Source organism: Aulonocara sp. 'chitande type north' Nkhata Bay, linkage group LG23, assembly GCF_057382095.1.
Source record: "Aulonocara sp. 'chitande type north' Nkhata Bay isolate Kocher_YH1m ecotype deep benthic linkage group LG23, A_spYH_male_GT1.1, whole genome shotgun sequence".
NCBI lineage: Eukaryota > Metazoa > Chordata > Actinopteri > Cichliformes > Cichlidae > Aulonocara > Aulonocara sp. 'chitande type north' Nkhata Bay.
The window spans coordinates 7,801,929-7,829,507 of record NC_141365.1 but is presented as its reverse complement, the minus strand read 5'-3'; the positions used below and the strand labels follow the sequence as shown (position 1 = coordinate 7,829,507).

General features: G+C 41.0%; 1 protein-coding gene across 5 annotated transcripts in view; it reads right to left on the bottom strand.

Annotated features, from left to right (window-relative positions):
- pip5k1ca (phosphatidylinositol-4-phosphate 5-kinase, type I, gamma a) overlaps positions 1-27,579 on the bottom strand; it is a 55,550-nt gene that overhangs the window by 18,254 nt on the left and 9,717 nt on the right. For 4 of the 5 annotated variants that reach the window (XM_086284739.1, XM_086284740.1, XM_086284741.1 and 1 more), the window contains exons 2-10: positions 15,417-15,448; positions 14,407-14,493; positions 13,889-14,019; positions 13,673-13,790; positions 9,056-9,208; positions 3,293-3,592; positions 2,417-2,625; positions 1,221-1,304; positions 1,021-1,069 (exon numbers count right to left, since the gene is read on the bottom strand). In XM_086284739.1, the coding sequence (XP_086140865.1) occupies positions 1,021-1,069; positions 1,221-1,304; positions 2,417-2,625; positions 3,293-3,592; positions 9,056-9,208; positions 13,673-13,790; positions 13,889-14,019; positions 14,407-14,493; positions 15,417-15,448 (1,163 nt within the window). Of the gene's footprint in view, positions 1-1,020; positions 1,070-1,220; positions 1,305-2,416; positions 2,626-3,292; positions 3,593-9,055; positions 9,209-13,672; positions 13,791-13,888; positions 14,020-14,406; positions 14,494-15,416; positions 15,449-25,230; positions 25,320-27,579 lie in introns of those variants that run through there. The other variant, XM_086284743.1, reaches the window with a different exon arrangement.

Below are 27,579 nucleotides of genomic sequence, written 5' to 3'. Positions count from 1 at the left end.
TATTGAACTTTTAAAATATGAGTGGACTGAAGATGTAACTCCATGGTGTCGTTCTTGGGATGTGTGCTAAAGGCTAAGATATACCCGGATGGCCTGCATAAGTGAACTCTGGAGTATATGTGGGATAATCTATCATGAGCACAGGACAAAGGACAAAACTACAAGTCAGCTACACAGTACAGGAGCTTCTCAGCTGTGGAAACCCATGCCATGAAGCTCCCTGATTGATTGATTGATTGATTGATTGATTGATTGATTGATTGATTGATTGATTGATTGATTGATTGGTAATTTATTTCAACATGTGAACAATATACAAGTACATTTAGAAAAGAAATAAGAGAGAAAAAAAATACTATACAATTTTTGTGCTGATGTTAATGCCAGAGGAGGCTTGAAGCTCTGTATTGACTCAATGTTATCGAATCAGCAGAATGTTTGAGACTTCTATGCACAAAAGAGCTTTTGTCCATTTAGCACCCTTGACTTGGAATGAACTGCAGAACTGGAAAATAACTGAATTAATTTGATTTCATTTAGTGCTTTTAAAGCAAAACTAAGAGTCCCTGAGGCCAAGTCCATAACAAGCAACAGTTTCAATTAGATTGTTTGTCATTTTAACTGAATTTTATTTAATTCTATCTTTATTTAATTTGATTTTTCATTTCTTTTTTCACGTGTGTTGTTGCTGCCTGTGTTTAATTGAGTAACTGTGAGAGACTTGCTGCTACCTATCTTGGCCAGGTCTCCCTTGAAACAGGTTTTTAATCTCAATAGGATCCTCCTGGTTAAATAAAGGTTAAATAAATAAAAGAAAAAGAAAAAACTTCACCACTCTGTGACACTGCCCTGTAACTTTATAGGGTTAGTCTGGGATAGGTGTGGATTTACAGGTTTAGCCATGTGGATGGAGAAATAATGAGTCAGGCAGGTAAGCTGACAGAAAATTGACATTTTGTGCCAATAAACCCTCTTACAATGTCGAAGCTCAGGAAAGAAACCCAAAAGCTAAAAACTCACCCCATCATGAACCAAAGCCTTCCACGTGTGTTCCAGTTTCTTGATTAACCTGCAAAAACAAAGTTGGCATGGCAAACATGAATAAACCTAATGAACTTAAAGGTGTTTTAGTACAAAACACTGTGGCAGTAGTGTACAGCATGTACACATTATTTATGTCAGCATCATACAGACGTTTGGCTGATTTCTAAGATGATCACCTGTAAGACTGCAAGATGTCGATGATTCCGATGAAGAGAAGAAGCCTTTCTCCTTTTCCGCTAACGGCGGGGATACCGCCCATCCTAAAAGGAGAAGAGAAGTAAAGCTAAAATGAAATGTGGCAGGTTTGGGTGCCATTAATCTCCAGCCATCAGCTTCTCCACAGAGTTTATTTGATTTATTTTTCTCTTTCTTATCATCATTAGTCAGCTTTGGGATGTGTTCTTTGTGAGTAAAACAACATTTAATGTCAAACTACAACACTTATTCAAAATAAATGTACGGTATCTAGATTTAAAGCCGTACGACTCATGGTTGGGTTTAACTGAACAGAAATGTGAACCCCAGCTGTGGAGAGGATGACAGCATCGGGTCTGGTTCATCTTTGCAGTCTTCTGCTATTCCTACAGCTCATTCAGGTAACTGCAGGCATCCAGGCATTCACCTTTGACTAAATAATCCCATAAGTGCTTCTCTGCAATGTGAATACACTCATACCCTGTACCTTCAGTGCCTTTTAAACTTGTGACAGAGAATCTGATTTAATGAGATTTCAGAGTCAGATGATGTTTCTACCAGAAATTTGGCTTATGAGAATAAGCCTATAAAGGCAGGAAATGTTGGTTTCTTTCTACTTAAATCTAAGACTATAGAGTATTAGGGAACTTTAATGAATACTCCGATTTGTTAAGGCTAACTGCATCTTAGCAAGTCAGCAGGGTTTTAGTCTCTGCTGAACCTTTAATCTACACTGAACTCAACATTCGGACTTCTGACACAAAACCGCTGATTGCTTTACGGGCAAGATCTGAAGTTTGCATTTTCTTCAATTTCTTTTGAATTTCTCTGAAGTTGTGTATATTAAGCTCTAAGAGGCAGCACCAAAAAAATGCAATTATCTTTTCAGGCTGAAAGCAGTTGAAATTGAAGCACTGAAATGGTTTACATTTAATTTGAAGGAACTAAAGTGTCGCATCAAGTGTGAGCATTAAAAGGGAACAAAGAGCTGAAGAGAGAGAAGAAGCGTAACTACTGAAAGCAGAATAACTTTAGGAGGGAGAGTAAGAGATAAAGTTAGATGAATAAGTTCTAACATTGTTATTTATCCTTCAGGTTGTTAGCTCGTATAAATGCGGGAAGTCGGAGACATGCACTCCCAAAAGCCTCTGCTGTTCTCCTCTCTGGCCAAACTCACGTGTCGTCTGTGTCAATAGACCCTCCGCAGGCAGCTCCCCCCTGGATGGACTCCATGGCTGTGGAGTACAGAGCCTTCTGCTGGGCCACGGGCCTTTTCTCATCGCTGTCACCCTGGGAGCCTTCCATCTGCCTCTCCCTCTCCGCTTGGTCGATGTTGTGGACCCCAAGCAGCAGGCTGTAGTCCATGATCTTAAAGCTTTCCAGCACCTGAGCACAGGACAGGCAAAGATAGTTGTCAGTGTGCAGTACCTATGAGACACGCAGCTTCTAAATCCTGACTGAAAGCTTTTATTTTTTATTATTTTAACATGTCCCCAAGAGGGATATAAAACCAATAACCGTGGAGATGTTAATGCTATACACAAGACAGAGTGGTGCACGGGCATGCCCACACTGATAAACAATGTATTTGACTGCCAGTGAGTGCACACACACTGCTTTCCGAGTAAAGTAAATGGAAACAGCAGACAGTGATTTACAAGAGAAAAAGCCAGCCAGCTACAAGACCAGACACCTCGTTAAACCTTGTACTCGTAACACAGCTCTAATTTATAGAAAGGGGTCCTGGGAATGCCAAACATCATAACCTCAAGAAAAGTTTTTCTTCCATTCCAGCTCCCCTGTCTACTCTCATCCATCCTCTTTTATCGATCAGGGCACCATGAGTATCATGGGCTTCCCCACCCTTCTTTTTAAAGACTTTTTATATGCTTCTTCATCTACCATTACTTTTTATGAGCCATTTAATGGATCCTGCATCACAACAAGCAAACCAACTTCACCATCTCCTCCCCTCCTGTCTGTCTCAACAGAAAACACAAGTAAAAAAGCTAAAACCAGTATTTGCATTTAGCTGTATATTCATATTTCTCACCAGGCAGTCTCTCTGCAGGGTCTTGGTCAGGGCATTGCAAGTGTCCTGGTCCATCATCAGGCCATCCTGCAAGTCTTGCATGAAGTCCAGGTCTTTAAAGGTGGGCCTGGCCTTCTCCCTCTCCTTCTTGGACGCTCGCCTCTTGTAGGTGGAGCCCTTCAGGTCGTACTTGAGGTGCATGCGCACCACGCGGGGGAGGACATTGTTCATAACAACCACACGGATGTTCTTGCCACCTGACTGGACACAGTAGAGGCCGAAAAACTTGGGCAGCAAAGTGCGAGGGTTCTGATTCAAGTTCTGGAGATGAGAAGAAAAGAGGGAGAACATGAGAAATGAACACCATAAGGAGACGCCTTGAGGGATTGAGCCGAAATACAATATGTGTGAGGTACAGTAAGCTCACATGTAACAAAAATATATATATCTTTTAGAAGTTGTATGACTTCAGGCAGTGTTTCTGACACTGGAACAGAAATTGTTGCTTTTGATTAATGATATCCATTTCAGTTTAAATAAAAGCTTCAAAACAGCACAAAAAGGAACGCCACTGAACACAAAGAGGCATTTTTCTCCTCATGGGAACGTGACGGAACGAAACATACACGAGGAAGAGGATAGCTGATACATGTTACGCAAACAGTTGACTGACAAACAACACATGATTCTCAGTGTACACACACTTTGGCTACGGTTACATATTCACCACCTGATCGCACCAGGATCCATTACACAACAGAGAGAGCCAACAGAAATGAAGGTTTTTCTCACAGTGCCATGTCATGTATATCAAAGTGGTTACTGGACTCTGTAGCCACAGGAGAAGAAAATCATACTTAAAAAGCACGACTCGGGAAAGAGTCGTATCAAAGCGGAATTTAAGCTTTTAAATTTACTGTAAGAACAAAAACCTTTGATGCTCCACCAGAGCACACAGTCAGAATGAAAGTATGACTGACAGGTTTTTGATCATTCTCAGTGCGATGATGTGAATTTTTATGTTGTGATTTTGTTTACATGTTTTACTTGAATTACTTATTAAAAATAAAGCAAATAATTAATGGTTACAGTTCTACAAAAGACTCTAAAAACTAATATTCAGTTTGGGATTCATGCCTCAACAGCAGTTATAAGATGAGCTGCAATCATGAAATTTTGTGGGTTTGTAGGTAAAAATTTAAATATGTAATAGGGCTGTGCGATATGACCAAAATCTCATATCCCGATATAAGAATTATATAAATCACAAAAATTTAACATTTTCTGTAAATTCTGTGAATCTCGGGCCGCTCGACTTGCGGGAAGTGTTTCCAGCTGCGCGTCATGTAGCTGGAGTCGAATGCATGTTTTAACCGATGCATGAAACTATACGTTTTTAGACATAAGTTGTAAAGGCCGCCGCTTTCTTTGTGAGTATTTATTACACGGCGTGCTGCGGGGAAAAGCCTGTTCTACCGTTTGAGTCTAAGGTTTATTTTTTTTAGCACCTGGCGGCTCTTTTTTACTTCTCATCCGTAAATAATCTGCTCTTTCACGTGATTCAGTTTATTTTGAAAAGTCTCAACAGGATCTTGAGCTTTATTGTGAAAGGTTTATGTGGAACATAAACAAGCGGACACGCCATGCTGTTACCGTCGTTGTTGCTAACCACAACACATAAAAACAGGCGCTAGTCCGTCCATAGTGTGGTTATATTAAATATAAGAGAAAGAGAGAACTTTAAGAAATTAATATAGCCACTACAGTGACCATCAAAACGATGAAAAAATATTGCCGTAAACAGTTTATTTTGCGACACCCCGAAACAAAGGTTAGCGTAAAATGAAACGATAGACGTTTTTATATCGTCATCCGATATATATCGTTATATCGAACAGCCCTAATCCGGTTGTTCAGTGATGACGCGACGAATCCTACTTCCGGGTCTAAAGTAGTCTGCGTTTAATATGGCTTTTATGTTGTTAACATGTTTAATGTTATGTATTTTCTTCTATTTGATCTCAAAAAGCTCCTAAAACAGTCAGTGATCCCTGTTGACCTCCCTCGGCTTTTATTACCGCTAATCATTTATTTAAGCTCAGTTTTTAAAACCTTAGGATGTAACTACAGCCCAGCCCATGCAGCAGTATATGAATGACTAACTTTGTATTGTAGATGAATTATCTCAGTTGTTCTCCTGGCTGAAGTTTGGTCCTTTTACAGCATCCTGCCATGCGATTACATTTGTTTCTGACCACCGAGAAAACTCACGTTAACTTTTATCGAGTGGAAAAAAAGTTAGCTTGTTTATATTATGCTAACATAGCTATGTCGCTAGCGGTCACGTAACACATCATTATATACCAGCTAGCCAAACTTCAGTAACCCTACAAACGTCACTGCTGTTTAGTTTTCTGTCTTCATTTATGCTGGAAGTGATAAGAAAGCTGTATGTTTTAATTTGTTTCCAAAACCCCGCAGTCAGGACATGCTATATTGTATTTAGATAGAAGCTAGCGAGCTAACTCCCTGCTAACTTCTAACTCCGTTAAATGTCATAAATTCCGTTTTCATGGATGCCTGGATGTTAAACTCAATTGTTACACCTGGTAGAGCAGAACGCTGATCATTTTATTAAAGATGAAAGACTTTAGACAGTTTTTCAACTCTCAGTAATGCCACAGTGATCGTTTGATATATGGACCTGCAGCGGAGTTTAGACCCAGACACGGCTAGTGACGTCAGACTGAACAACCGGATATGTAATACTTCATCCTAGTTCTGCTATAGGTTTCTTCCTTTTACAAGGTTGTTTTTCCTTCCCACCTTTGTCAAGCACTTGCTCATAGTGGGTCATCTGATTGCTGGGGTTTTCTCTGTATTATTTTAATGTCTTTACCTTACAATATAAACCGGCTTGAGTTTACTGTTGCTGTAAATAAAATTGAATTGAGCTGAATGTATTGCATCAAACTGACTTGACTCTCATCTCGAAGAACATATGTCATAGCAAGAGCTCTGTCTCTGGCTAGGACTTAAAGACCAAACAGGAGTTTTCAGCGTAAAGGTCGTCGGTGTGCACACCCAGGTTGTTTCTTGCTGCTTTTTTCTTTTTTTCAATATTTACAAGGTTATTCACTGTGAAATTTGTAATGTGCTGAGGCACCCGAGGGAGAATATTCAGCATAAACAACCTGAGTTGCGATGTATGCCAATAAATAACACACTGAAAAATCTGGAGCTGAAGCCACTCCAACTCAGTTCTGGTTTACTAATCAACCTGATTGCCAGATTTGGCTTCCTGCTATTCTTCCATTTCCCAGAAATGTAAGTCAAGTTGAAGAATCACTATTTTGATACACTGGAGGAGATCCAGTGGGAACTGCAGATGCTCACGTGCAAGTGATGAGAAGGGGACTTGCACAGAGCGATCTAAAAATAACAGCTGTGGAAGGAGAGCAGCGATGCCTGAGGAGTCCGGCTACAAGGGGTAATCGGCTGAATTCATATCTGACTGGGTTTTTTTTTTATTTTTTGTGCAAAGTCACAGTCAAACTATTATCACTGAACAGAAATGAAAAGACACAAAGCACTTTAGATCATTTTTGGCTAAGCCAAATGCAATAACAAGATGAAGGCACACAAGGACATTTTAAAAAAGTTCTTTAGCAAGTACTTTCCTCTGTATCACAGGTTATGCCAAATATTTCAAGAATCAATGCAAACAAATTAGTTTGGCTGGTTCCTCAGTTATAAACCTGCTTTGACCTTGGGACTTGGGCCAGCTCAGTCCCATTAGAAAGATGAGAGAAGTGCGAGAAACAGAGGGCTGCTCCATATAGTGGTAACACACAGCAATCAGGGGTAAAAATGACTGCAAGAGGAGAGAGAAAGAGGAACAGACTCCAGAGAGATGAAGGATGACTAGAAAATGTGGCTGAAAAGACTAGGTACTTGGTGAATGACCTTCAGATGAGAAAAGCTTCTACAAAGAGCAGCAAAGAGAGAAAGAGCATCCTCAGCCCTCAGCCACACACAACCCTTCTGTCAGCGTTACGAGGGCAGAGCGGTGACGAGCCAACAACACGAACACGTGAGGCACGGGAGCAGAGGAGAGGGATGGAGAAGAAAAACGAGAGGAAGGATTTAAACACAAAGACAGAGCGAGAGGGGGAAATCAAGGAAAATAAATCACGCTGAGAGAGCCACAGCAGCAGGAGGCTCTCTTTGGAGAGTGACAAGACATATAATAGAAGTGTGAATAAACAGAGGGGAGAGAAGTGGCAGCACGAAGTCAGTTACATCACTGTGGTCTGCATGCTGCCCAGAGCCAGAGTCTTCAGCCCACAACCATGAGCCAGTCAGCTGTTGAAGACGTGGAGCTCCACCAATGACTGCTTGTACGCTGTCTGTTATGTGTTTGCCTAAAATACAGATAAGTCTACAATACTCAAACTACTTCTCAATGTCCAAACATACATTTTTTGTCCTGTGTCGTGTTTCTGAGAGTCTTTAAAACCTCCCTCCCCTTTCTCTTGCCTCGGGCTACAGCCCGAAACTCTCCGCTTTTATTAAACCACTCGCTTAAGACCAATTACACCTGTGAAAATGTTTCAGAGCACGACCAAAACGATGGAAAAGGTCACAGTAAATGCGCTGACACTTCAACTTCCTTAAATGATTAAACAAATTCCTGCAGTGGACTTTGCCCGCAGCTGTCGGTGCATTAATAAACACAAGGGCGAGGGCTATGAACCTGTGAGGCTGGATTAGCAGCATGGACATACATGGAGCTGTTGCTGGTTGACTTCTTTCAGAAAGAGGCTGTGAAGTTTTGGAGGGGGTGGGAGTGGGCTACTGTTGGTGGAAGTCATGCTCTGTTAGGCTTAAGTACAGTACATCCGGCTACTGAAAAACACCAGCCAGTCTCTTATGAAATCCTATGGCCTGAGGTTTCAGTCACAGAAGCTAAAAGCTGTTAAGTCTGCTTTATTTGAAGGTTTGTGCTTGGAGGAAACATTTCCAGGATCTTACATAAACCTGAGAGCTTAAAAAAAACGTAGGGATAGAAGTTAGTATTTAAATGAAATAATAATAAATAATAACCTATTATTTATTCATGATTTTCTTATTTTCTTCCATATATGCCTTATTACAGTTTTTCAACATAGCCAATATTTCAAATGATGAGGTCAGTGCATGTAGAAGTAATCCCTGTGTGCCAAAATGTCAGGTTTCAGACTGCTAATAGACAAATCGTTCTACTCTTGGCCTTTTATGATGTCATTAAGAACAGATATCCCTAATATGGTCAGTTGAAGCTGTGAAAAAAGGGTAGCCAATCAGATAAAAGTTTCCTTAAATGCAGGCTGGCCTTAAAGAAAGAAAAACGGGAGCTAAATAGCTTGTTTCAGATAGAGGCTGCACTAAAGCCTGGCATAAGATCAAGGGTTACTTTTTGAACTACGACTCATGCAAAGCATCTCTATTAAAATATGGATTTGTTAAAAAGTGTGGTGTCTTCAAACAAACATGCATAAGTACACAAAGGGTTCCCTGCCTTTTATCCAGTGCTCATGAATCTGTGTGTCTTGACGACAAGAAATTAGTGTGCGTTACTTAACGTAAACCTGAAAAGAGTTGCCAAATCCCAGTGAGAAAATAAATAAAACATGGAAGAACAGCTGCTGTGGCAGTTCATTTGAACTTCTTTGGTGGGACACGCCCATTTGAGCACGTTACATATACATTTTAGGTACGCTGTCATGCACACAATCTGCTTACCATGTAGTATCCAGGCAGCAGCTTCTGTAAGAATTCAGCCTCCTTGTGCATCACAGTCTTGATGATGAACTCATCGTCCTTTGTAAGGTAGAAGACTGAGCCACTCGCTCCAGGATTGGACAGCTCGATCAGAGGCTCGTTGCACAGGGAGTACTGCAGGGTTACACACAGAAACAAACAACTATAAATAAAACTTAAAATAGATGAGAATATTGACCTAGTTTTACCTTACAATTGTTTACGTAGAGGATATAGTACTCAGTAAAAGTACACTGAATTAGCTGTTAGTAGTACTCTGTTTGCAAGACGCACAAATTGTACTACTCTGAAACTGAACGCAACTTCGTAGACAAGTTACAGAAAACATGTTTTTTTTAAAGTTGCAGTCTATTCGACAAAGTCATGGAACATGATCATTTCTTCAGTCAGTGTGAGTCACACTGACTCAGTAAATTGTTAACGGTGTTCAGATTTGACTGAGCCATGACTCAGAAGAGTTCGCCTAAGTACTTTAACTGCTTCCGTAAGCTCTGTATCACAGCCGCTGCTGCTGCCATAAAGGTGGAATTGGCTGAGTGGACCGACTCCTTTTCACCTCTCCCCGCATAGATCCCCCTTAACCCTTCCCATCTGGTTCTTTTAGATTACTGCAATCCATGCAAACGCTACCAGTGGAACACAAAAAAGCACAGAAAAATAATTACGGCACTTCATTATACATCTCCTCTGATACCTTCCTGTTAACAACATATTAATGAAGAATACCACGCTGACTAGAACTCTCTGGCTCTCTGGGGATCAAATCTATAAATGAGGAGTTGCCTGCACTGCTGATAATAAACATAAACACTGGAAATCAAACACAAACACCAGCATGCTGAGACACAGAGCCCAAATTTGAATATTAATGAAACACAAAAGGCCATAGGACATAGGACATATAAGGACATAGAATAAATATATATTTTACAGAATTACAATGGAAACAAACACAAAGCTGAAAGAACATGCTTTTAAAATTCCAATGTTGTAACCTTTTTTATACAAACACTCCCCATCCAACTTCCGCTAATTACTCACATTTGAACATTCTCCTGAATCAATTCCAACATTTTAAAACACACCTAAGCAGGACGGGAGGATAAGAATGTGAAGCTGACTAGGAATAGCAATAAGCAAACAGTTGGGAAGCTCATCTTCACACTAGGGCTGTTCGATATAATGATATATATCGGATAACGATATAAAAACGTCTATAGTTTCATTTTACACTATCTTTTGTTTTGTGGTGTCGTAAAATAAACTGTTTAGGGCAATATTTTTTCATGGTTTTGATGGTCACTGTAGTGGCTATATTAATTTCCTAAAGTTCTCTCTTTGTCTTATTTTTAATATAACCACACTACAGATGGACAAGCCCTGTTTTTATGCATTGTCGTTAGCAACAACGACGGCAAAACCATCGCATGTCCGCTGGTTTAGTTTCCACATTAACCTTTCACAATAAAGTTCAAGATCCTGTTGAGACTTTTCAAAATAAACTGAATCACGTGAAAGAGTATGCAGAATGTTTACGGATGAGAAGCAAAAAAGAGCCGTCAGGTGCTAAAAAATAAACCTTAAACTCAAATGTTAGAACAGGCTTTTCCCCGCAGCACGCTGTGTAATAAATACTCACAAAGAAAACGGCGGCCTTTACAACTTATGTCTAAAAATGTATAGTTTCATCCATCGGTTAAAACACTCGACTCCAGCTACATGACGCGCAGCTGGAAATACTTCACCAAGTCGAGGTGCACGAGATTCACAGAATTTACAGAAAATGCTACATTCTTGTGATTTATATCGTTATCGGGACGATATATGTCTTAATATCGGGATATGAGATTTTGGTCATATCGCACAGCCCTACACTAAGATGTCTAATTTATCAGACGAGAAAGTCTCTTTAGGGATGTGATAAAACAGCATCAAACCTTCAGCGAACAGAACTGCTGCAGAGACTATTTAAGCTTTCTTTGTCTTTTTGGGTGTGAGAAAATCTAACATCTCTTTATCACTATTTACTGACAAAACAGAAAGGCCCATAATTGGCAGGTCCACAGGAAATAACAAAAATCAGTAGCTGCTGCCACAAATGTGTCAACAACACATTATCTCTTCTGGCAGGCCCTAATGATTTGTCTATGAATAACTTGTTGGTGGTAACACATAACAGAGTGACTTGTTAGAAAGGCTGGATTAGATGGTGCCAGTGCTACAGCCCCACAACAGCAATGGCTGAAGCTGTCACTCGTAGCAACACTAACAAGCTTATTGTTGGTTACGAGACAGAGGAAATACGACCAAAGTGTTCTGGTAATGCAAAAAGCCGTTAACCCTCCAAATTACCTTTTAATGGCAGCAATTTTCTACTGTAACAAATTACTTTTTAACATCCACCACTAATGAACTCTAACAACATCAGCTACCTGTGAACAGAAATGGCTCATATACAGTATTTTTTTATAGTGAGACTACATTTCAGTTCATAAGTCACAGAATAATTATGTTCTAGATTAAAATTTGAGCTTTTAATTGACTCTTATCCGTCACTTATCTGCTTTTACAACAGCACCTGGCTTGTTCATAATGTTTTATTATGTATTCTTAATGATTTCTGTCATCATTTTGTCTTTTTTCTCTCTTTTTATGCATTCAGAAATGTTTCCATGCTGCTATTTTAGTATCTTGTAACTGGGGTTTAGAAAGATGCTATATAGAAATAGCATGTATCATCATCATCATTATTATAGCACTTTATGCCCATAAATTTTAGCCTTGCAGTTGAAGTGAAAGTTGTTGTTTTTTTAAACTTACAACCAAAAATCCACAGCAGACTGAACACTAAACATGAACATTAAGTCTTTCCTGTAGCACGTCTAACCAACAACCAGCGATCATGTAATGTAATCTTACTTTGGCCTTACTTTTGAAGCATTGTCTAAATTAATTTCAGTGGTCGTCAGTGCGTAAGTGTGCAAGTACAGAAATATCAGTGATATCTGATTTTAAAAATCATTGAAAGTTTTGTTGACTATGTCCCAAATTAAAGTGTTGACCCCTTAGGTTAGTGAGGTTTACAATGGTCCCTCGTTTATCGGGAGTTAAGTCCTAAAAATAACCCGCGATAGGTGAAATCCGCAAAGGAGTCAACTTTATTTTTTAGTATTATTATAGATGCTGTAAGGCTGTAAAACCCCTCACTACACACTTTATACACTTTTCGCAGACAGGCATGAACATTTTCACACTTTTCTCTCTTGTTTAAAAACCCTCAAATTTCAAACCTTTGTAGAAAATAAGTCCAGTATTATAGAATGAAACCAAAGGCACCCGCGGTTGCCTTTGATGGTGCAAAACGTCTAATCAACATTGTTGTATTTGTTGGGGAGAAAACTTACAAACATTTAGTGCAGCACTATGGAATCACACTGCTAGCAATCGAAGATTTATATTAATTTGAGAAGGTGAACGCATTCTGTACTGTACAGGAGACATGGTACAAGATTGATTGACAATAGTCTACCGCCAATCAGGATGCAGAACGTAATGCACAGTAAAATAAATAAATAAATAAAAGCATGAAAAATTGCACAAAAAAATTCAGCGAAATAGCGAGGCTGCGAGAGGTGAACCGTGTCATAGCGAGGGACCACTGTATACCACTTCCTCTGCTGCTGCTGCATTTTCTATAAATTTCAATTCAGGATTTGTTGAGCACCGTTCAATTAACACCATCTACCAGTTAAGACAATCAACTAGATTGTCCTATGTTATGTCCAAGTGCTTAAGGAAATGCTTAAAAAAAAGAATTAAAAGAGAATATGGACTCTAGATTCATATTATAATTTTGAGTTTATGCTGTGACCTAAAATCTGAATAATAAGTACAGCCAGTCAGTGGTGAAATGTCTCCAGATGACTTGCTGACTGAAAGAGAAAAGGGAGAAAAGCCGGCACAATGCTGTGTTTCCACGTGGTTGGAGTACCAATGCATTGAGGACAAGTGCACATGGAGCATGCAAAAACACTGACTAATCAGTGTATGTATATGCAGAGTGTTGAATCATGCAGCCTCCGGGTTCCCCAGACAGAGGAAGAGAGACAAGCTCCAGACCTGCCTTCTCTTTCTCCAGCCTTCTTCTCCTCTCCTCTCTGCCCTCTCAGATGCTGTCTCATGGCTTATTGTCCACATTCCTTTTCACTTAGCTCTCTACTAAGATCCCACTTTTTATCAAGAGTTTTTTTCTTCTAATTCTGTTGTTTACACCTCCACCCCAACAAGTTGCAGTGATGCCTTTTTCTGTGTCAAATCGGTTTGGCCACTATCGGCCGTTAAAAAGAAGTTTATTTATATCTAAAATTAGAAAAAAGGTGAAATGTCAAAAATCGTCCTTTCAGGACATTTGAAGGATATAAATGTTATTGATAAGGTGTGTGTAGATTCAAATCAAAGAGTGCTTTAACCAATAAAGGAAAGTCTGCTACCAACCTTGATTGGTCTGCTACCACTCAAGTGTTTTCAATGACCTTAAACGTAGTCTGGATCTAGAGACAAAGACGAGTGAACTCTTACCAGGTAGTCATCCGGCCTGATGCCAAACAGTTCTCTGAAGTAGCGGAAGGCCACAGGAGCGTACGTTTTAAAGCGGAAATCCGGGAAATGATGGGCTGGAGTAAGGTTGCTCCCTTCACTAAAAGTTTAGGATAACAACATCCGGTCAATAAATTAAAAAAATTCCACTTATTAGTGCACTAGAGGGCTTTAGTGGGTGTTTGGGTGTAACAAAACCTGGGGAAAAAGATGCTCTCCACCACGTAAAAGTCCTGCATTAACACATCTCTTTCAGGCTTGGAGCTCAGGTTACCCACTGTGTAACCGATGCCCAGCTGGATGGCACCTTTCAAGGCTGATGATGTGGTCTGCAAAAGAGGGAGTGGAGAAGGCAAAAATGAAATTCTTCATCTTCTTCTAAACCTCACAGGACAGTCTGAGATTGCTCTTTAGAAATGTTTCAGTAGAATCTAATGGTATCATCTATAAAGTGTACAAAGGCAATGAGTCTGCGTCATGTCATTTCATATTTCTGATTACCAGACAAACAGAAAATGCATATATTTCTTAGATAAATTAACCTCTGATAATAAAACTGACTGAAAGAAAAATCTTTATTTTCCTCTGGCCTCTAAAACCTTTTTTGGGTGTAACAGGGCAGAAAAACTCATTTTATAACACCTAGAGACATAGCACTATTCTTCGATAGCATATCAAAGGTCACTCTTAGAAACAGAAACTGTATAGTATAGCACCTTCTTATAAGTAGTCTCCCCTGATGCGTCCACCCCTCTGTGTCCAATCTTCTTTCCTTGACCAGGCTGGCCTGAGGATGAGGCCATCTGATAAGAAGAAGAGAGAAGCAGACTATTATAATCCGGTCAGCAGTACTTGCACTTCTTTATGAATGGAGACCGTTGAATGGCAGCAATTTCAACGTCTGATGTTTGTCATTTTGAAGCGATATACAGACTGTAGCTCAGCTAATGTAATGGAGCTGATGTAATAATTTTAGGATCTTATCCACTGCAAATAATTCTAGAGCCACTGTACGTTATGGTCACTGAGCTTTTGGTTTAAACTGGTATTTAAGTAGATTTAAGTAATCTGCACACTCCTATTAAACAAATTGGGCAATACTTTAGGGCTTGCTAAAATGCGCTGTGTATAAAAGGGATTGATCAAATTAGGAGGATTAAAGAAGACTTATTATGCTTATTTCCAGCTTTGAGTTTGAGTCGTGGCTCAGAATAATTCCTGTTTATCTCATACTGGGCTTTAGTGCAGCGCCTCACTTCTTCCACTGTCTTAAGGAAAACATCCCTTTATTCTAATTGGGTGCCCCTCCCGAACAAAACAATTTGAACAACGTGCAGGCAGGGCTCTGTGCTGATGATCATATCTGCTCTCGCTGACACTGGAGAGAACAGCAGAATAAAAAAGGGCCATAAACCATGTTTTTAGAGAAGGGTGGAGTGAGCTTTTGCCTCACTAAGGATTACTTATTCAAACTCAGGATAGTTTAAATGTAGCTGTATATATGTATGTAGAGAGCAAGGATACATGCTGATAAAATGTTGTGTCCTATAAATACAGACAAGAAGAAAAATCACTAATGCTTTTAAATATTTTGTGCTGTTTGTAGTGACATTGGAGGCGGTTTTCAAGCACCAATTAAAAGCCTCAAATGAAACCATTATAGTGGGATAGTATGGGACAAAAAGCAAAGTAAAAGACAGAGAGACAGGTGCAGGTGGTGGCTCACCTCTGTGATGAAGGCTTTCTTAGCAGCTGCATCTGTAAGAGAGGGGACAAGAAGAGACAAAGCACTGGCTGTAAGTCGCTCTGTGACAGAGAGGCTCCATTACTCAGCATCATTAGTCCTTCCCGTGACAAAGATGAATCCCACAGGGTGGATGCAGCAGCCTAACATTATGTAATGACAGTGTCAAACACAAGCAGGGGCCTGACTGAGTGACTGCAGGAAACAGTAACATCAAGGGCACGAAGTCCTTTAGAAAACCTCATGAAGTACAACTGATTATTCTGCTGTGCAGGCGGCACTGAAGCCCATGTGTGTGATGGTTGGCTAGACTATGCACCAAAATGTATCCTATTTATTTGTTCCAATGCCAATAGGTTTATTCAGACATTTACAGTCCACCCACCCCAGCCCAAGTACAGGTTCACAGATACACGTGTGACTGCAAGCTCTCTTAATGAACTCACTTTAACTTTAACTCAATATGCCTCTGTGGCGTGAATAAGGCACGGCGGGACCACAGATCCATTTTCTGAGCTATTTATTTACACTGGCTGCAGCTCCCAAGCTGCCAGCCGCACATCACACCACAGCAACAACCCCTGAGTCCCCGTGTTTTAACACCGTGGGTGTGATCTGCAGATGTCGTGCAGGTGCGTCCGCATATCATGAGACAAGCTTAAACATATTAGATAAACAGTTCTAGTATGGTGACAACGTGCTACACTAGTAAATACTCATCATACCAGTAAATACATGAAGTAAAGCAGTATCTGCCATGTTATGATCATTTCCAGCCTAATAACAGGATGTAAACAGTAGAGAAAGGCAATCAGAGTCCTGTTTCCACCAGGAAAGCCTGAAATAGACATAATTATAGACATATATAACACTCAGCATAATAATGGAGAGAAGGGTAGGAAAACAGGAAAGGGAGAACGGAAAATGAGCAAAAGAAAGAGTGGAAAGTGATGAAGAGGGTGGTTCAGAGATGGCTTCAGACAGAGAGGGAATTAATCAGCCTCACTCTGTTACTGTTATCATCATAACTGCTATCACACTCAGCAGCCCAGATGGTGGAATTTATGGAGAAACTGCAGCAACACAGCCTGACAGTTGGGAATAAATACATGATGATATGAATACAACTGATGAGACACTTTGATGAGGACACCAGTTTTGCTTATGTGATTACTTTTCACTTTTGGGAAACAGATGGAGCGGCAATGTTTAAAAGATTTTCTTGTGGTATTGTGTCAGTAAGGTTACAACACATCCCGTACCGCTGAGGAAAGCAGAAAGTTCCTTATTGCTTATGACAAGGTGATAGGCCTGAATTTGTTGGAGAAGATATTGCTTTCAAATCTCACTGCTGCACGCCTAGAAACATGCAACCCTGCCGTTAGGACAAAAGAGGAGCAGCTGGGTGAAAGCCCATTCAGCCATTTCAATTAATATTCAGTCATCGTGAAAGAAAGTACACCCTCTTTCAAAAAAATAATCAAAAATATAATTAATCTTGAATTGTTTATCTACCACAAATGTAACCAAAGTGCAGAAACAGTGTATTAGAAAGTACATCCTTACTGCTTACATGGGAATAAAGAGGTTTAGGATCAGGCAGGTACTGCTAATCAAAATAAACCCATGAATGGATTAAGGGCAGGTGTGAGGTTTCTGGAGAATTCAGGAGTGTGTTAACATGATGCCAAGGAGGAAAGACGACAGCAATGATTTAGAGAAGAAGGGTTCTATGAAGGGTTATAAGACCATTTCCAAACAGTGTGAAGTCCATCGTTATATAGTGAGATTATTTAGTGAAAAACATTCAAGACAGCTTCCAATCTTCCCAAGAGTGAACCTTCCAGTAAATTCCACCCAAGATCTAACCATACAATGCTTGGAGAAACTGCAAACAAACCCCAAGTGCTGCATCTCAGACTCTAGAGCAGGGGTGTTGAACTCCAGCCCTCAAGGGCCGGTGTCCTGCGGGTTTTAGATATCATCCTGGGTCAAAACACCGGAATCACATGATTAGTTCATTACCAGGCCTCTGGAGAATCCCAAGACATGACAGGAGGTCATTTAGCAATTTGTAAAATGGTAAATGGCCTGTATTTTATAGCGCTTTACTAGTCCCTAAGGACCCCAAAGCGCTTTACACATCCAGTCATCCACCCAATCACACACTGGTGATGGCAAGCTACATTGTAGCCACAGCCACCCTGGGGCGCACTGACAGAGGCGAGGCTGCCGGACACTGGCGCCACCGGGCCCTCTGACCACCACCAGTAGGCAGCGGGTGAAGTGTCTTGCCCAAGGACACAACGACCGAGACTATCCAAGCTGGGGCTCAAACTGGCAACCTTCCGATTACAAGGCGAACTCCCAACTCTTGAGCCACGATCGCCCCAACTGTGTATTGTATTAGCTGTGTTGGATCAAGGGCAAATCTAAAACCTGCAGGACACCGGCCCTCGAGGCCTGGAGTCAACACCTGCGCTCTAGAGTTAGAAAAAGAAATGAATCAAGGTGCTGCAATGATCTATACATCAGCAAGATTGAAATGCTCTGGTTTAATGAACGGAAGCAACGCTTTAAAGAAGATTCAAAATGATGTGAACGGCTGATAGTCATACAGGTAACAATTATTTCAGATTACTGCTGCTAAAGGTGATTACGTTTAATTTTTCATGCACCGCTTCTGCACTTTTTTCTGGTAAAATAGTCAACCACATGATTTTCATTATGTCCTGATACATAAAAGCTTAGAACTGAAAGAGGGTGTACCTTCTTGTAAAAGGTGACACAGAATCAACCATCAAGTACAAGTTGGGTTGAGCTGCAAACAATTTCAGGAGAATTACCTTGGGATCACTTTCTACTGTTGTCCAGAAGCAACTGTGTTTGCTTTATTCGGCACAATTAATGGACAATGTCTGGAAAAGCTGCAGTGCAAGTGTGAAAACATCTCAGGTGGTGGAAGGAAATGTAAAAGGGAAGCTCATTTTGTTTTTCATGCAGCAAATGTTACCAGATCCCAGCGTCTGAATGTGCACAAGCTTTTGATGGTTTAAAATGGGTTGGCTCTGCTCCTCCCGAGGAAGCAATTTTCAGAGTGCGCATTACTGTGAACAATTCACAACAGGCTAAATGAGAACTGAACATGACTTTCAGCCTGGACTCTGCAGAGACTTCCTCTTCTAACCAGCACACTATGATTCACTGTCTCTCGCCAGCTGAGACACTAACAGCTAATACCTATAAGCCAGGGTTGTACAGGAGTGGGAGAGCATCCTCACAGCTTGACTTGGTGCTTGCAGCTCAAATGATAGCCAGCCTCTCTTAGTCTGCCTGCCTGCCTCTCGTGCATGCCCATGTGACTGAGCCTCACAGTAGCCGGTTTTCCACCCCTCCTCCTGCTCCGTCTCTCTTACTTGCTCCCTCTTCCACACACATATTCACACTGGGATGCACAAACAAGCGTGCTACGACAGCTTCCTGCAAGGTGGAACAACCAGTAATAAAAATATGGGTAAAACAAAGAAAAGCCAATGGAGGAATGTTTGCAGTGCAGAAAGACACAGCTGCTTTCAGTGTGCTTACTATTCATTTTGCCTGTGTGCACATGCATGCGGTTGGCTGGATTTTTGTGCTTCTTCCACATCTCTCCAGTCACTTCACAGTGTCTGCTCCAAATGTGTTGCATGTGTTTGTATGCAAAGGAATCTAACTAACTGTGGCTACATCTCTTCCTTTCCACATGCCTGCACCTGTCAAGACAGCCCCAAGAATGTGTATGCGCGCAAAGGTATGTGGGATTGTGCAGTGACTGGGAATACACAAGATTAGGTGTGTGAGTCAAAGTAACAGCAGACCACACATTGGGTCCATACACTGCAGCTGGATGGCTGCCTTCTGACAAGCTCCTGTAAGATATCGGTAGTCTGCACAGGCATTGCATTAAGCAGCAGTCTGAGTGTAAGATACTTACAAGGCTTTTTTTAATCTAAGTCTAAATGTAACTTGTTGTATTCACTCAAAGAATCCATCCATCCTCCAGGTCTTTGCCAACATTAAGTAAACCCAGACGAGCCATTATTAAATTACTTTAAATTATGGAAAGAAGGACATAGGTTAGGGAAGAGGAAATATTACACAGGAGCCAAAACTATATTAAAAATTTCAGCCTTCAAACTAATGCTTCTGTCAGCCTCAAATGCAATCACTGTATATTATGATTACAAGCACGTAATTAACTCCAACGGGGAGGTTATTTGATGGATTCAGATTGCCTGCCTGCCTGTTTGTTTATTAGCACGGTTACTTAAAAAGTCCAACATACATTTGGATTAAAATGTTACCAGAGGTTGGGTCAGGCCTAACTAAACAGTGATTACCCCTTAGAGTCGGATCATATGTTCACAAATATAAGTTAAGAGAAATGAATGTCCTCAAGAAAACATCACAATCCAAGGATATTTTCTGAATGCAGGAAGTCCGTTGATGCATGATGAATTTTTCAGCCTTGGCAGTGGTGTGAAGTGGGGTGTGTGCGTGAAGTGCAAGACTTGAAATCACAATGCCTTGCAGCTGTTCATGTAATTCCTGCCACATATAAACACACAAGCAGGAAGCTGATAAGAGCATGTTAAAGTCAATAAAGAAAAAACAGAGTAATAAGCTTATGTACCTACAAAAAATGTGAAAACAATAGTATATTTATATGCCTTGACCATGAATACAGGAGTCTTATTTAATAACATGTCTGTGGTATCTCTGCATTTACCTTTAACATATTTACCCTTCTTGTTCAGTGTTGCGAAGCTGCAGAACGAGGAGATACTGAAAAATTGTTCTCACTCCACCATTATATGGCAGCTGTAGAGTTCTTCAGGGGATGGAACAACAAATAGACCCTTCCAAGTAAACAGCTCCTAGCTGAATCTGTTTCCTATCTAAATGGCAATTTGTTGGTTTATGGCTTCTTCTCATAACCCTGAAGAGAGTCGTCCATTACTGGCTGCTAATATTCACGCGAGGTGAAATGAGACAGACTGTACATCATTCTGAAAACCCCTGCGCTTATATGATTATGTTCATATTTTACTAGTTGGTTGTTTTCCAATTCCTGAAAGACCATCCACGCATATCTCTGCTAAACTATAGATTAAACCCTGTGCATTTGCTCAACAGAGCTTAGATAATTATGCCTAATGATGAATCAAAGCAATCCAATGTCTATCAATATGCAGGAAAGCATGTTAGCAAACAGCAGGAAATAACCCTGCTGGATAATGGATGCTTTTCCAGAAATGTATGAACTGGGGTTTCCACGACTCCCATAATGTAAAATAGGTGTGATAAAATCTTCAAAACCCCACAAAAGTCTACAATACTAAGAGATAAAATAACCTGAGACATACCAATACACACATAAAATTTACTCTTGTCCAAACTTGCTTTATAATGTGCAGGATACTGCAAATTGAAACGCTTCTCTGGGGGGGGAACACGGATTGCTAAGATCCAAACAGGATATTCTATTTTTCTTGATCTCTGCATAAATGACTCATTAGAAATATTCCCATATTTATTGAAATCTTTCAGGTTAATCCAACATCTTTGACACTGAGCTGGTACAATCACGCTTTGCTTTCTATGACGTGGACCTGAACAACACACACACACACACACACACACACACACACACACACACACACACACACACACACACACACACACACACACACACACACACACACACTTTTTCTCCTTCTTGTTTCCATGGTGCCCCTATTGAGGTCAGCCGGCATTTTTATGACTAACTCACGTGTGCCTGGAATCAACAGACAGATGCTGCTTTCCACATGTCCTCTCATCCTGCTGTTAAATAGGGCATTGGTGCAGCCACACAGCAGTATATGATATAATGCAAACACATACACGTGCAAACAGGGTGACAAAAAAAAGAAAAGATAAGCTAAATAAAACCAAGTGCCAACCTCCAGGGCTGAAAAATGAAGCAAGAGGTGCCATAAACTGCAGTTCCCCGCAGTGGCCACTTGACACTGATTTTGACTCAATCCTCATAGATTCTTAGGTTAAAATGCCCACTTTCGGCAATGTAATAAACATGTTTGTAGCATTAAAAAGGGGCAAAACAATTAAAAGTCAGGAAGCAAAACCACTTCCAACAGCAAATACTGGAAACGCTGGAAATCTATACTGGCATGAACTGGATAATGTGTTAAGAGCGAAAGATCCCACATTGTCTGAATTAAATCAAAGTTATCAAATTACTGATGAATTTAAAAACACCTTGAAAATAAAAGTGAAAAAAGCAGGCTGGTCCATCCATCCATCCATCCATCCATTTTCTTCCGCTTATCCGGGGCCGGGTCATGGGGGCAGCAGCCCAAGCAGAGAAGCCCAGACCTCCCTCTCCCCAGCCACCTCCTCAAGCTTATCCGGGGGAACACCAAGGCATTCCCAGGCCAGCCGAGAGATATAATCTCTCCAGCGTGTCCTGGGTCTGCCCCGGGGCCTCCTCCTGGTGGGACATGCCTGGAAAACCTCGCGCAGGAGGCGCCTAGGAGGCATCCTTGTCAGATGCCCAAACCACCTCAGCTGGCTCCTTTCAATGTGGAGGAGCAGCGGCTCTACTCTGAGCCCCTCCCGAATGGCCGAACTTCTCACCCAATCTCTAGGGGAGAGGCCAGCCACCAATGGAGGAAGCCCATTTCCGCCACATGTATGTCACTACCCATAGCTCGTGACCATAGGTGAGGGTAGGGGCGTAGATCGACCGGTAAATTGAGAGCTTTGCTTTTACACTCAGCTCTCTTTTCACCACAACAGACCGGTACAGCGTCCGCATCACTGCAGCCGCTGCACCAATCCGTCTGTCGATCTCCCGCTCCCCTCTCGTATCACCAGCAGGCCGGTCCATTTTTCAGAAATTTTACTGAAGTAATTAAAAATGGTACTCTGTAGTTTGTATGGCCCCCATGTGTTTGTATGCATCCCTTATAATATCAGGGCATGAATGGGGTCCTGGGGGATCTCCCAGAACAGGGCATTAGTGGTGGACCTACCAATTGTGGTATTCTATGGCAACTGCCAATCAGGCTACATGGTGAACACAGGGCCCAATCGAGGACATTTTGCTCTCAGGCCACCCTCATGATGTCTGTTTCTGATTGTTTGGCCAGAGGTATTCACACCAGGGCCCTGCTGAAGGTCCCCTTCTCCTTTCACAAAGAAGCAGATACTCTCCCTGCTGATGGGTTGAAAATCCTCAGAACTACTTTATGTAGTAGATTCTTCTTTAGTGAATCTAAACAACAAAATGACTAACAAAGACGAAACAACTCGCGTGTTCGCGTAATTCTTCACATCACACACACTGTAGACAGCCTTGTATCTTACTGACGGCAATGTCTGGCCCAGGATCAATATTGGTTCTCCCTGAGGATGAGCTAAGTAAGCGGCTTCTCTGAGATGATTGGTTATTATCTTGGCAGAGACTCACTGATGGTGGTCCAGCAATTGATTGGGTGTTAATTTTTCATGCCACAACAAAGCAGCTTTTGATAGTCGTGTCAAAGTGCGCCTGACCCACAGAAAGCAGAAATCCATCATTCTGTCAGTATTTAAATGCAGAAAAAATTCAACACAGCAGCCTAGTCTGTACTCAGCAGCATAAAGTAGAGCCAATGAACAACGCTGGATGATATAATGTAATATTATCTCTAATGGTGGCGAGGTCCTGAATGGTGCAGATGTTCAGAAAGACAGAATACCCTCAGGTTCTCCTTGTTTTTTGTTAAGAAGATGGTTAATATAAACTTGACTCCACAAAAAAAACCAATACTGCAACTGCGACTTCTCTTTAGACTGAGACAGGGAAAACTGATCCGAAATCTTTGTTATCAAGCCTTTCTAACCTTGAGCCCTTGAGCTCAGTATCCATCAGGCTGTGTACTTTTCCATGACCACACCAGCCAGCTTGTGTAGTCCTCGCTCCTCCATCTGGTTTTGGTCCAGAATGAAGCGCAGGAAACAGTAATAACAACTTAGTGATAGTTTACTGATGTACATTAGTGTTATGTGTCGTTTGATGATTTTTTAAATGACGCTCTTTACTTAGCAGATACATGTGATGATCTCCTGATTTCTGAGCACCATTTTCATCTTACCACAGGACATCATCAGTGGTCATGTGGAGTTCACGCAATCACGGGTCAGGGCTGTTCTGGCAGCATGAAGGGGACCTATGCAAAATTCGGCAGGTGGTTTAAATGTAGTGGCTTTATTAAATATAATACTAAAACTAAAAGGAGGACGAACAGCAGGCATGATCCTGTCTGAAAAACAGGATCTCTGGAGTCAATTAACTTGTTTTGAATAGACCCATTCATTTGTAATCATATTTTTATTTACTCTCCACATTAGCACCCACATTTCCAGCCCTAATGTGACTCAGATCAAAGAAACCAGTGCTAGTGGCAGAGACAGTGATTAAAAGCATTGACAAGCTGGTTTCTGTCACAGCACTCCAGCGTGCTTATCTATCTAAGACAAGCCTGGTAACATACATTGTCAATATTTCCTTTCAGTTGCCTTTTCTTTATTAATCAGCTACTTTTTATGGTGTTATTTATAATTAGGGAGTCATCAACTTCCTAATGCTAAGCTACGCAAAGAGGCTTTAAATGTTCTTTGCAATTATGGCACCCTGGCAGAATAATAGCCTTACAGCTTATCCTCACTGCTTCTGCATGTAAACACACACAGAGAGAGGCTGGCATAGGGAGACAAATACACCCTGCTTACAAACTTCAGCAGGAAATACGGTTTAAACAATCTCTAAACATTAGGGGTGCAACGATACTCGTATTGATATTGAACCGTTCGATACAGTGCTTTCAGTTCGGTACGCATATGCATCGAACAATACAATTTTTTTTATTTATTTGATCAACTTTTCTTCTGACGATGCTGTCGGTGTTGAGAGCTCAGTGGATCTGCGCTCGACTACTCCGCCCAGGCTGCACTGTCAAGCGCAGATCCACTGAGCGCAGCACAAGCTAGCAAGACAGAAGCTAAGCTCGTTGCAACATGGCAAATTGAACCTCCCCCACCCTCATTCAGATCTGGCCTTTGGAACTATTTTGGTCTTCATGTGAAGTATGATCCTGAAGGTAAGCGCGTCATGGACTAAAGTAAAACAGTATGTCGGATGTGCCACGCAATGCTCAATTACATGGGTGGGAACTACTGCGTTAGCGCAGTTAGCTCATTAAAGTGTTGACGCCGTCCTGCCCCACACACGGGGCAATCCGCGGTAACTCGTTAACGGAGATTTGCCGCGTTATGGAGTTAATGTCATTTTAACGAGATTTAGAGTGATTTCTTGATCAGATAGATTTTTTTTTTTTAATTATTTTGTTGTTTCTGCAACATTACATTTAAAAACTGTACTTTTGAGTTAAAATATATATTTATAATTTTAATAAATGACAAATTAAAACAGCATGAACATTTTTTGTATTGAAAAATGACCATGACACCAAAGTATCGAACCGAACCGAACCGTGAATTAGGGCTGGGCGATATATCGAGTTTTTTAAAAATATCGATATATTTTCATACGAGATATAAGATGTGACAATATCGTTTATATCGATATAGTCTATGTTACGTTATAATTATACTTGTGGAGCCGCAGGTTTGCCTCTCTTTCGTCCACGCAACGTTACTCGGCCTCGCCTCTCCTTCACTGAACACAACTCCCCCTCCCCCATAGCTTTACCTGCAGGCAATGACGAGATGAAAGAAGAAAATCTCTGTTAGCGAGTTACCTCGGATCCCCCCCTTGCGTGGGGCTGGACGGTGTCAACGTGTTAGCGAGCTAACCGCGCTAACGAGCTAACCGCGCTAACGACATGCAGCCAGGAGGGGCTGCACGGCCTAAAATCCTTTCATTTTCTCAAAAATCGACAGTGCGCGCCTTATGTATGAATTCTGGTTGTGCTTACTGACCGCGAACCGATTTTATGTGGTACACAGCGCTCAGCAATCTGTCAAAAAATGTTTTAATATGACTTTGCTAAGCTACAGAGCTGCACCGCTTGATGGAGCCGCCTCGCGGAGTGATACGTACTGTGCTTCAACATAATATTACCGTACTGTGTGTGTATAAGGACCACACATGGCACCTGTTCAGAGACGTGGTGCAGCTGTGAAATCTGTCTCTTTGTTATTACGCTCAGGGTCTATTAGTTTACATTTTGACTGCACAATTGTGAGCTTTTCGTTATGCACAAAAACAACATTGTTTTCTTTTATTTATGGACCATGATTATTTAATAAATGCTGATAATTTATTTTTGAGTAATTTCTACATCTACGCTGTATGTAAAGAAAATGCCCATTTGACATCTGGGACACAGTGTGACTAAGAACTCTCTTTTTGTTCTTAACTTATGGCTTTAAAAAAAAAAAATCGAGATATATATCTTATATCGCCATCCAGCTAAAAAATATCGAGATATGAATTTTGGGTAATATCGCCCAGCCCTACCGTGAATTTTGTCTATCGTTGCACCCCTACTAAACATGTTACTGTGATTTAACATAGAACTATGATGCCAGCACACATCCACAATGTTCTCTTTGCAAAGTATTTTCCCTCAGGATTCCTTAGATTTACTGAACAATGGGGAGCACACACAAGGGGAAAGTCTCTATGTCCTCTGTTGTCAGCACACATCATCCACTTTGTGAAATACAGTGAGAACACGAAAGGAGAGGACAGCTTTTTACTATGCCAAGTCATCCATTATGATCAATAGCAAGCAAGTAGGCTTAATGAAACGCTTCCTGCCCGCAGCTGGCTCAAAAACAGATCCTTTGAGGCACATAGCCTGGAGCTGGATGATGAGCAATAGACAGATAAATACACACAGATATAAAAACTAAATATTTACTTATGGAACCTTTATGAGAAAGTTCTCCAAACTCCTGGCAAAAATAGCTTAGGCAGCTAATGGATTAATTAAGTAGTTATTGAACAGGAAAATCACAGACTTTTATTGTTGATTATTTAAAATGTGGCAGTTATTTGCACTATCAGGAAAATTGAGGTTCTGGTTCAAATGTTTGTTTGTTTGTTTTTACACTTCACACAGCATCCCAACCCTTTTGGAAATGGAATATTTGCTGCTCCGGACTTTTCTTTACTGTTGCAGCGTGATCACTTCGTACAGACACGACTGACCAGAGCAAGTCGGAGGTATTGTTGGTGTTGCAGACAGACAACATCCCAAAGAAAAAGCCAGCCAAGTCATGGTCATGATTACTTCACTATCCCTAATCCCAATACCATTCTCCCCAGGCTGTAAGGCTAACTGTCAGGATTATCAGGATAAGATGGTACTAATGCAGGGACAGGTGGGAGCAGGAACCCGTCTGTCTGTTTTTCTGGGTTACTGGATCCATTTGTATCGGGCCAACTGTTAAAACTGATGCTCAATGATTACTGTAAGACTGATTTTACATTAGATAAATGATTACATATGTCTCAGATATCATCAGAGATGCACTCTTCACTACAAGACCTGTCTGCCATCATTTGCGTCCATACCGATGTCTTTTATGTTCAAAACAAGAGTGAAAAGTGGCTGAAATGACGGCTGGGCAGTTATATCAGCTAATGACTCCATTCTAAATTTCACCAGTTGCATCTTAATTTCAAACTGTAGACTGGACTAATGGAACAGGTGGGCATGAAAGTGTAATTTTTCCTCAGAGAAGCGTGAAAGCTCAGTGGACTTTGAAATGGAAATCAGAGGTGAGGGGATGCAGGGAGAGCTGCTTTTATTAAAGCTGGGCCAAGTCTAGTGATAGCAGGCAGGTTTTAAACACATCCCAAGGACACACACTTCATACAGCATGAAAAGTCAATTAAACAACAGCTCCTGACAGTCAGCTATTCAGACGCCTACCTGTGTGTCTGTGGGAATGTGACACCCGCTCACAGTGCACAAGCCAATATGCAGACGGAGTCAATGCAAACACAAATGAGAAGTTTTAATAACTACTATTTCAATGTGGAGAGGATCAGTTACCATGCATTTCTGTATGCCTTCAAGTGAGAATG